Source organism: Rhinopithecus bieti, unplaced genomic scaffold (assembly GCF_001698545.2).
Source record: "Rhinopithecus bieti isolate Rb0 unplaced genomic scaffold, ASM169854v2 scaffold_11964, whole genome shotgun sequence".
Taxonomy (NCBI): Eukaryota; Metazoa; Chordata; class Mammalia; order Primates; family Cercopithecidae; genus Rhinopithecus; species Rhinopithecus bieti.
Genome location: NW_016807677.1, coordinates 7,662,629 through 7,673,996, shown reverse-complemented (window position 1 = coordinate 7,673,996; position 11,368 = coordinate 7,662,629). Strand labels below are relative to the sequence as shown.

General features: G+C 44.9%; 1 protein-coding gene across 5 annotated transcripts; it reads left to right on the top strand.

Moving 5' to 3' along the window:
* POU2AF3 (POU class 2 homeobox associating factor 3) lies at positions 1-10,050 on the top strand. Of its 5 annotated transcripts, none has more exons than XM_017883264.1 (5): positions 1-78; positions 1,918-2,113; positions 6,240-6,294; positions 7,703-7,932; positions 9,381-10,050. In XM_017883264.1, the coding sequence occupies exons 4-5, from the start codon at positions 7,837-7,839 to the stop codon at positions 9,747-9,749; spliced, it is 465 nt and encodes a 154-aa protein (XP_017738753.1). In that variant the 5' UTR covers positions 1-78; positions 1,918-2,113; positions 6,240-6,294; positions 7,703-7,836; the 3' UTR covers positions 9,750-10,050. The 5 variants fall into 5 exon arrangements, with proteins under 5 accessions (XP_017738753.1, XP_017738750.1, XP_017738751.1 ...); XM_017883261.1 differs by having other exon boundaries at positions 7-78; positions 2,019-2,113; XM_017883262.1 differs by lacking the exon at positions 1-78 and adding an exon at positions 167-838.
* The last annotated feature ends 1,318 nt before the right edge of the window (positions 10,051-11,368 follow it).

The following is an 11,368-nucleotide window of genomic DNA, read 5'->3' as shown; positions in this document are numbered from 1 at the left end:
AGGAGCCCTCCCAGGCGCTGAGTCCCTGCAGCTGCAGCATCCAGCCACCGACCCAGCTCCTGCTGACCACGATGTCGGGTAACTCGGCTGCTTCTCCTGGGGTCGGGTCAGGCGGGCCAGGGGCATTTCAATCCGGGTGTGTTTCCACAGCTTTTCCTACATAGAACAGAGAGGCACAAAGTCAAGGCATGCGAGTAAAGGCCGGGGATCCGGAGAGGGCGCGGGCCACGCTGTGGCTGCTCCCACTCAGAGCCTGTCCCAGAGGGTAGAGGCCCAGAGGCCGAGGTGACCGCTCCGGACGTCCGCGTACCCCAGGCCCCCGCCCGCCCTACCACGTATCCACTGTTGTGTCCTGGGACATCGCGGCGCGGACTCTGCGCGCCCAGAAGCTGCGACGGGGGGAGCTAGAGGCTCACAGTGAACCTGGGACGGGGATAGAGCGCGCCGGCTGCAACGAGCCTAGCAGTGGCGGTCCCTGCGCCGACCCGAGGGGCGCCCGCCCGCGGAGTCCGGAGCCGATCGAGGAACGGGGTGGTGGGGCAGCTGTAGGCTGGAGAGCGGAGAGAGCGCGGAGAGAGCGCGGCGCTTGGGCCCTGCGGGCTGGGCACGGGATTCCCTGGGTCCGGGCTAGGAAGAGCGCAATCCCCTTTCCTAGGGAGACCCTAGCTCCTGGAATCCGGCTTGAGGGGGAACCCTGCTGTCCAGCTGCGGTCCCCGCAGTGACCAGGCGAGGCGCTGGCATCCTGGCACTATCGCCAGGCGCCCAGGCTGAACGCACGACCACCCTCGGCCGCCGCACCCAGCTGCTCCCCGCGGATTCCCGGACGCTCACTGCAAGGTGGTGGTCAGGGCCGGAGCCACCCAGGACTCCCGCGGCCACCTCCACCTTGAAAGCTCGCCCGCCGGCTTGGCCTAACAGCTGGTCCCCAATCTACTCACTGCGGCTCTTCGGGACCCTGGGCCGAGGCTGCCCCTGCACCCGGCGCGCAGGGTTCCCTCCCAGCGAGCCCCTCTGGCGCGCGCCCGCCAGCTCCCGCAGGCTGGGGCAGCCCGACCGGGCCCCGCCAGCCCCGGGGCGGCCCCTAGCGAAGGGTGGCCTCCCGGCGGAGTGCAGGGTCATCGGGAGCCCCGGACGGCTTTTCCCAGCTCGAGCTGCGCTGACTCGCCCCGGAGCCTCAGTGCGCCTCGGAGAAACGCCTGCCACAGAAAGGGAGGGGGTGGGGGAGAGAAGGGAAGAAGGGGAGAGCACGAGCGGGGGCGAAGGAGGGAGGAGGGCAAGATGGAGCGCGAAAAAGGCGGAGAAAAGGGGAGAGGGAGAGCGCGCAGAAGGAAAAGACAGAAGGGAGAGAGGGAGGGAGTTCCTCGGGCCTGGCCCCTTTACTAGGGTCAGTCTGGCAGGTCCCTTGCCGGCCCAGGACTGGGCTGGCCAAACCTCACCGCTTGCTCCAGGGCTGGCTTCCAAACCAAGGGCACACAGAGGTCGGAGACTATACAGAAGCCATACCTGGCCAGATGGAGAAGGAGGGGACTCGGGACTTCCACGCTAGTGGGAACAGCACAGTGGGGAGGGCTACATCAGACGCCATAATCAGAGAAAGCCCCCTGCCCCAGGCCTGGCCCCTCCCCAGGTCCATAATACACTCTCTCAGCGGGCTGGGTCTGAAAGCCTCGGTTGCCCCGACCTAGCCAGAGTGGTGGGCTCCACTGCACTGGTCTCCACATTCCAGAGCAGAAGAACCTGTATGCTATTGGCCTAGGACTGAGGCCCAGCCAGGGGTGGGTGGCCTCACAAATTTCCATGGGTTCTGTTCCCACTGGGGCCTGAAACCTGTTCAGCCACTCTTCATTCTTTCGAGTTTGAGATGTTTGGGTTTTTACCATCCTTTGACATTTTTTGTGTGTGTTCTCCGAACTTAGAAACTTGACTTTGGGTGCCATCGCCTATAAAAGGGTCCCCCACTCTGCACCCTGGCACCCAGACCTTGGACTCGACCACTGACTCAGTTGCCTTTCTCCAGAAAAACCGAAGGTGTATCAAGGTGTCCGAGTGAAGATCACAGTGAAGGAGCTGCTGCAGCAAAGACGGGCACACCAGGCAGCCTCCGGGGGAACCGTAAGCATAAGCCCTTCCCTCACTTGGCAGCCCATGCCAGGCCTCTTTCAACCCTGTGTCTGTAAGGTGTGGAGGCCACCCAAGGCCCCACGCACTCACCATCCCCAGAACTGGCCTTTCTCTGCTGTTGCTATGACTTCTGTAGCCAGATGCATCCCGATCGGAAAGCTACAGAGGACAGCTGGGGCATGTTGTGGGTCTCAGGATTTGGGGGAGCCCATCCATCTCCCATGGATGAAAGTAAAGTATAAAAAGTGTGTTGGTCCTCTGCAGGGGGAGGAGCGGCCAGCAGGTAAGTAGACATCGTTTTGTTAGGAAGACAGTGTACGTGAATGTACAGCCCTTGCAGACCCATAGAAAATCTCTCCCAGAAATTCACCTCATTTTAGGGGCCCCTTCCAGGATAACAACTGTGTAGAACATCCTCCCTTCCCTCCTCATTGTTCTGGAACTCACCCTCTGAGATCATTTATCTGTAAATCATCAGTCACCCAAAGTATCTAGCAGAAAAGGGCCCTGTCTCTGCAGAAAAGACATCTGGAGTACAGGACCACTTCCTTAAAATGTATCAACACCTTAAGCAGTTCCAGGTTATTACAAAATTGAACTGAGCAATGACTGCTCAGTTATGAACTGACACTTTATACACCAACCTTTGGTGTATCCTTTGGCAGTAAGTACTGCCAAAGGCACTCAGGGTAGCAGCAGAACCAAATAAACTAGGTGGGATTATTGCCCAAGAGAGGGCAGCTCATCCCTAAAAAGCCTCCATCAGACAATTGCTTGGGGGTTGGTTTGGGTGTGAAGGTAGGATCTGACAGCTGGGGCTCGTATTGCCTGTTAGGATTGGTCCTTCTCCAGCCCACTGGTCTCGGCCCCACAACAGTTTTTGTGCCTGATGCTGTTCATGTGCAATGCATGACTTCATGAAATAGGCCTTTGACAGTTGGACTTCATGAAATGGGAGGGGGCAAATGATGTAGGGGAGGTAAACACAGTTTCCAGAACCAGATGGACTGGGCTCAGGTCTCAGCTCCTCCATGGTGTATATCCTCAAGCAAATTACCCAGTCTCTCTTGCCTCTGTTTATTCGTCTTCAAATTGGGGATGATAGGATTTTGTGAGGGTTAATCGAGTTATTGCATACAAAGCCCTTAGAAGAATGCTTTCCACATAGTGAGTGCTCAATAAATGTTAGTGGTCATTATTTCAGAAATAATAATATTATTTGGGGAAAGCAACTAAAATAAAATTCCAACCAAGGATTGAAAGCCAGCTCTTTGGTAATGTTCATTCACACCCTTTGCTCAGAGTTTAGAGTTCAGATGTGAGCCAGCTGCAATTTGGCATATACAGCACATGCAGCTGGAAAAGCTAGGACCTCCGTGTGCAGAATTTCAGGTAACACATTAACACTCCCTTACGTTTCTAGAGGACTTCACAGTGGTTCTTCTTTTAAAGCACTTTTGCACAGCCACTATTTCATTTAGTTTTTAGAACAACCAGCACAGGTAAGTAGATCAGAGATCCGTCCCTCAATTACAGGTAAAATTCAAAACCTTAAAGTTGCTCACGGCGATGCTAAAAGTAGGACTAAGGTCTTATTCTTAGTGTAATATAAAAACCCTTCCGTTGGCTCTTTACTCTAAATTCATCATTCTGCAGATCTGACCATACTAAGCAGGAGTCTGATAGCCTCAACCCCTTCAGTTCAGAGATGGTTAGATAATTAATAAAACCAGGTACAAGGGAACTGGAAAATGCTTCTGGAGAAAAACGTCATCAAGACGTTCATAATAAAATGTAATGTTTCCCTAAGGAGCTTTGGTACTTGGTAGAGTTCTGCTCTAAAATGTAATATTTCCTTAAGGAGCTTTGCTACTTGGTAGAGTTCTGCTCAGCTGCACCTGGAGAGCCCCTTGTGAGTGTCGCACTTGCTGCTGGGCCCTTACAGATGGGTCTGGCCACTATTCCCTTCCTAGCTCACTACAGGAGCTAAAGCAAGGGTAAGACATTTCACTTGTGTATCTGACCAGTTTCTGTTTCCCGGAGTAATTTGACTTATTTAAATTTTTCTGAATTCCCTCCTGAGAAATAAAGCAGGACTTCTGAACCAGTGTCTTATAGGAACAGCAGAGTAAAGCCTGCTCTCCTTTGCTTCCCAGAAGACTGCATCAGCCCATGCCCTCGCAAGCAAGTAGGAGTAACATGCATATAATTTAATTACAACAGCCAGATGTAAAATCCCTCACTGGAAGCCATCGGAAGGATCTGGGATTCTAAGGAAGCTGTGAGAGCGTACTTAGTAGACAAGGATAGCAGATACCAGGGGATGATGTATGCCTGCTCCTTAGTGTAGGTCTTTCTGGTGTAACAGAGATGATCCCCAGTTTGTTCATTTGTTGAAGGATGCCTCTGGGAAACTTTAAGCCAAGGAAAGAGTTAATTATATCAAATACTACAAAGCAGCAAGAAATCTATCTTAATTTGTTATAAAGTCAGAGTAGTATCCACAATTTGAAATTGTAAGAAGGCAATCATGAATGGAAGTTATAGGTTGAGACAGATACTCAGTAAAGAACTCAAATATTCTTCAAGCAGTGCCAGAAGAAACTGTGTATATGCCAGATTGGAACACTTGATTTTAAAAAACTTATTTCAGCCAGATCAATTTGCAAACATGTGCATGTGTACACACACACAGACACACAAACACTTGCCTTCGGGGTAAAAGGAAACTTGAGTTAGTCGTTATCAAAAGATATCATTTACCTTTCTTTTTTTAAATCATTAATTTTTTAAACAGTCTTGATGTGTTTTTATAAATTGTAGATTGTGAATTTTTGTGCTGTTTGAAATCTAAGACAGAGTTGCCTTTCTTTGTATTCTTGGAGCAAAGTAGAAAGTGAACCCATGACTCGAAAGATAATATCAAGTAGGATATTGTAAACACACCTCAGGGAGATAACATGGGGAGGAGGCAGACAAACAGGCCAATCCAGGGGAGAAATGGGGTTAAGGAAAGCTCTACAATGAGGCAGATTTTTTAATACCCACTCCTTCCAAGTCCTTCAGCTCAAGCTGCAGCCAAATATTTGCATAAAGAGCTGGTAAAGGATTCCAGCTTCCTGGTTCATGACATTACAGCACAGATCATTTTCAAAATTAATGCTGCCTCCTGTTTCAGCAGTGGCTGCCTGCACAGCTCTCCCTGTGGCTCACAGTATGGGAGTGAGTATCCCCTGTAACCCAAAAGAGGTGTGGTGAGCTCGGCTTCCCAGCACAGAATCACAGAGCAACTCAGGTCCCTTTAAACTTTAAAGCCACCACCTGAAATTAAAAAAAAAAAAAAAAAAAAAACAAAAATTACTCAGTATAATTATCAGTTCAACTGAAAAAATGCAGGCTGCTTTACTTTACATAGTTAAAAAGAGCAGTCTTACAAACTTTCAAGTATTTAAATACAGTAGTTTAAATAAAAGCAACTTTTATAGAAAATAGTACAAAACATACAAAGTACTGGAATGATTCCTGATCATTAACTAGAATGTAAGTAGGTTCCAACTCACCAACTACAGCTTTAAGAAAATATTTTCTATTTTAATGTTTCGTGTATACTAAGAACAAGTGAATATTTTTAGCTACTCAAGATTAACAAAATTAGGAATTGTGTTCTTTGGGGAAACGAATCCCTAAGGCTAAGTAGCCAGATGATATACGGAAATGTTGAGAAAAATAACTGACTAAGCCATAGACAGTTGGGATTAAATAAATGTTAGTCTTTATTAATTTTAAATCAAATAGTTTAATAGGAAGCCTTTTGCTGCATTTTCCCAAACTGTTACATTTTGCCACATAAAATTATTTACATTAATTTTTTAGTCAAAATTAATCACTTTAAAATTTAAGTTGAAGAATCTGATATCAGGGAAAACTCCCCAAACAAGCAAACATAAATATTGAATCTAAATAAAACATAACATTGGTTGTATTTAAAAGGCAACTTTTCTGAGAAGGAAGAATCTGGCTTACCTTATAGCAGAAAGAAACATAGTTCTCATCAAAATGTCTTAGCTTTCCCTTTAGAACTTTTCTTTCAGCCTGCTTGATATTCTTGCTTTGACAGCGGTCCGGAGGCAGCAGTGTCCACCTTTCAGATCCAGTTGCACCATCTTCTGCAGGTCAGTACAGCCAGTATTACAGTTCCCTCAAACACTCTTTCAAAAGTCCATCTCGAAAGTCTTTCAGTGCTTGATTCAGGGGTTAAGATAGGCACCACTATTTAATTGGAATCCAACCAATCAGAAGGTGAAAAAGGCCATAGTCACTCCACATGCAAGCCCAGCAAGAAAACAAGCGCAAATGTTGTCTTCATTTCTGAACTCTCTACTCTCTGCTATATTGTCCCAAGAGTTTGTTCTTCACATTTATTCCAGTTCCTCATCGCCAAGTAACTAAACTGAACTACAAAATCAGAATTGTTCTCAGGAACTTATCTTTTTTTATTGCAGTGTTAGATGGAATACAGAACATCCTGAGGCACTCAAATAATGCCTTTGCTCTGTTCCTTTAGTTTCCAGCCGACAGGGGCTTCCCTCCCCTTCTCTCTTCCCAGAAAGCAGTTCAAACAAGTGTAGGTTTTCTCAGCCCAATAAGAATAACTCAATTACATAAACACTCCTACCTCTGCTACTCAACAGCTAAGAGTTTAAGGAGGTTGTATACAAGGAAACCTCTGCCTATGGCCGCTCCCCACTAAATGTGTCACTGTAGCTTCACTCTAAAGAACTTGAGACCTCAAGAAGAACCCAGTGTCCTTTAGTCCCTTTGATGAGAACACTCTAATCCTCTCTTCTTCCAGCATTTACAGATAATTATCACAAATTGGGCCTATTAATAATAAAATGGAAAAGGAGGAATGTTTGCTGATTATTCTTGTTTGACATTTAACAACTTACTTTGATCACATTATGATGTTAGCGTGTCCACTGAGAAAACATTTTTGCTTTTTGTAATTTCAAGCCAGTAGTGCTAATTGGTACTCTATGCTCCTGGTTTCCATGATTATCATTTGCATTATCATTTAAATCACTTCTCAAAATTCTCTCCTCCAAACTTAAGTTACTGAGTAAGAGTGAAAAGTTCAGAAAAACAATCACCCTAAGACAAGATAATTATTTCCCACAGCATCAGAAGTTTTCTCAAAGCCTCAACAACTCTGTCAGTTACTTCTGAGAGGTTTACGTGAACTGCCGGTAGGGGCTGGATGTCCACGGTTTTATAGTCCAAGAAAGGGGAAGCTTGAGCCATTCTTTGACTGTGACACTTGGACACAGATTGGGTCACCATCCTTTTATTTTTGCCCTAACCACTTTTACAGCCAATTTCCCCATTATTAACCACATTCATTTCCCTAGAGCTTGAATTAGCTAGGACAACGAAAAAGTCAAAAATGCATTCCTGTTTACTTTTCTGGCCTTGTTAAGCCCTTTTCCCCCTAGACATAGTAAATATTCAGAGTATAGATCTCCATTCAAATCTGTGTTTTGCAATTTTATGCAAAACCTGTCTTTTTCCTTTCTCTTCTAGGACTGTATTTTGAGCCTGAACCAATTTCTTCCACGCCCACTTATTTTCAACGGGGAGAATTTTCCAGTTGTGTTTCATGTGAAGAAAACTCAAGCTGCCTCGACCAGATCTTTGATTCCTACCTTCAGACAGAGATGCACCCGGAGCCTTTGCTCAGTTCCACACAAAGTGCTCCACACCATTTCCCAGACAGCTTCCAGGCCACCCCTTTCTGCTTTAACCAGAGCCTGGTAATTTATCTCAGTTCTTTATATACCTGATAGTCACTAACTATGGGGTAATAGTGCTTTATGAGTTTGCACCACCTCGTGGGAAATCATACAAAAACTATCAGCAAGGAAATCATCCAAGGAAGCAGGCAGAGAAGAATTTAAAAGTCAATGTATAGAAGTAGCCACACACTGCAGGGCATAAACCTTTGGATACACACGTAATTCAGATTTCCCAAGATTTAGATTTTTAAGCCACCAAGTAAGTTGGTGTGTAGCAATAAAAAGAGGTTCCTGGCAATATTCATTTAATGTTTTTTAAATTGTAAAGTCAAGACACCTACTAATTGGAAGTCAGTGGTTTAAACAATGGCTCTTGGATTTTTTATGGAATTTTGAGTTCTTGGAAATGGAATTAAGGCTGTGTATATATGGTACCAAACTTCATTTCGTTAGGGGGAGGTTTTGCTTTGTTTTGTCATTGAACTGGCTCTACTAACTGATTGTTTTAGTCTGCTATAAGCACAATAACTCATTTGGGTCTGAGATGGTTAGTAAAAATGAAGCCGTAATCTTTGAAAAAAATTAAATTGGTTGTTCTTGGTGGATCTCAAATGTTTGAAAATGTGTTATCCTCAAAATGAAGTAAGATTTCTATTAGTGGAAACTAGTTATTTTAGTTTTCTTTTAGAGACTCGCAGGGGTTTTTTTGTAAACCTTAAGTTATAAGGTTTTCTTTTTTAAGGAATGTAAATACTTTTTGCTTTTGGGTTGTCAAAAGTCTGTGTGGGCATCAGACTAAATTTCAGAGGGGATAGGAAATTAACTCTGCAGAATATGCACATTGTCACGGGGAAAATATGGGGCCCCAGTGTGGCAGTTCTGTCCCAGCCTCCAAGTTAAGTTTTCTCAGTAACAATTGTAGAATTGCTTAAGAGAAAACAGACAGTAGCTCTCATTCCAGGGAACAAGACTTTAGGGGCGGGACAGGTAGTGACTCATGCTGGCATGTCCCGGGGATACTCCAAGATCCTTGAGGATCCAAGTTATGCCTTTGCATGATCACCTGATTGTCCATGGTGAGGGTAAAGAGAAACATCCAGGGTGCCACCTGCAGCTTAGACTGTGGCCTACAGCAGGATTTGATGTGCAGGTGACTTGAAGCACAGTGGGATTTTGTGGTTTCAGAACAGAGCACCCTCTAAAGTAGAATTATATAACAAAGGAAGCCGGAGAAGCAAGGCAATTTATTGTTGGGAAAGAAATAGGTAACTATAGATTGTGGTGTCATGAAATTGTGTAGTCAGCAAATAAAATTACTTCTGCAGACTTGGGTTGGGTGTTGTTTGGTTTGGTTTGGTTTTTTACCCCTCATTTTCTCACTCTGTGTTGGTGAACCCACACTGTTCAGTTCTTTTGATCCTGTCTAAGTTATTATGCTCTTTGTTTCTTGGTTGTCATTTCTCTAGATCCCGGGATCACCTTCAAATTCCTCCACTTTCTCTGACTCCTTAGACTACAGTTACTCACCAGCTCAGCTGCATTCATATGCTCCAGAGAATTACAATTCCCCTGCTTCTCTGGACACCAGAACCTGTGGCTACCCCCCAGAAGACCATTCCTACCACCACTTGCCTTCACACGCCCAGTACAGCTGCTTCTCCTCGGCCACCGCCTCCATCTGCTACTGCGCATCATGTGAGGCAGAGGACTTGGATGCTCTCCAGGCGGCAGAGTACTTCTACCCGAGCACAGACTGTGTGGACTTTGCCCCATCAGCAGCCGCCACCAGTGATTTCTATAAGAGGGAAACAAACTGTGACATCTGCTATAGTTAATAGAAATTACAGTAATTCAGAACATGGCACGGGTATATCTATTTTTCTACCACGTCTAGATGACACTACAAAATATGCAACTTGGTAACACAATATCCAAAGCACAGTTTACATGTCACTATTTCCAATTTTCTGATGCTAGGCATTCATATGAAGTCCTCAAACCTGGTCATTGTGCCACTCCTACTTTGTATGCTCATAGTTTAAATTTTTGTAGGAAACTTTCAATTGTTTTACCTTTTTGTGTAATGAACAAATGCCCTCTCCTTCTTTTTTTACTAATAAATAATTTTGTATTACTGTTGGATTTTTTTTAATTTCCAGTAGTCATTTTTAATTGATTTGAACATTATCCATTAATTCTGGAAATTGCTAATTACTCTCAAATGGTTTAATCTTATGGATTCATGAATTCAAAATTATTCTTCTTTGGGCCAGGCGCGGTGGCTCACATCTATAATCCCAACAGTTTGGGACGCTAAAGAGAGAGGGTCACCTGAGATCAGGAGCTCGAGACCAGCCTAGCCAACATGGAGAAATCCTATCTTTACTAAAAATACAAAAAAAAAAAAAAAAAAAAAAAAAATTAGCCAGGTGTGGTGGTGCACTCCTGTAATCCCAGCTATTCAGGAGTCTGAAACAGGAGAATCACTTGAACCCGGGAGGCGGAGGTTGCAGTGAGCCGAGATCGCGCCACTTCACTCCAGGCTGGACGACGGAGCAAGACTCCATATATATATATATATTCATTTAAAATGCAGTGAGATACCTTGACTTCCATGGCATGGAGGGTAGGCACAGCTAGGATGGTGGAAAAGGAAAACCCTGCCTCACCTCCAGATGAAGGGGCACATCTTAGAGCAACATCAGGAAAATACATTTATGAACCATTAGTTTCTCTTATCTAACATTAGTCAATGAAGTATTAGGATAACCAAAAAGCACATGCTGCCTACAGCTATGTTAGCCTGTAGATCATTCTTTTTCCTTTCCAAAGCATTGCTTTGGAAACTTTCTGAGCAAATAGATCATCTTTTTCTTGACAGATGCCATACACTTAATGCAGCCCAAAGTTTAGAAGTCATTATTTTCTATTTCTGAATTTTGGCTTTAGGTTCTTAAAATACATCACTCATGCTTACACATTGATTTATAGGATTGACTATGTTGTTTACACTTGAATTTTAGCATTTAATTCCTCTGATTAATCTATTTGAAGAAGCCCAGCTGTCTTTCAAGGTAAAGAGGAGTTATTAATCTACCTATGCTGGACTAGACTGTTGAATCTTGTTTGCTGAGGGCATTAAGGCACAGGACTTAATCCCTGAAGTGAAGTCTGAAGAGCCTTTGCCATGTCTCAAGTTCCAGAACAATGGCAGCAATACTGGTACCTTCAGCACTGGCCACAGGTACCATTTTCTGAGCACGTCCTATGTGCCAGAATTATCTACGAGTATTCTCACTCATTATCTAATTTAATCTTCACAACACTGACAACAAAATGAGGAGTCTGAGGTTCAGATAAGTTAGTTCACCTGTCCAGTGTCACCCAGCCAGTAGGCACCCAAGCTTGCGTCGGAAAGATAGCAAAGCCCTGTTCCTTCCTCTCCAGGGCTGAG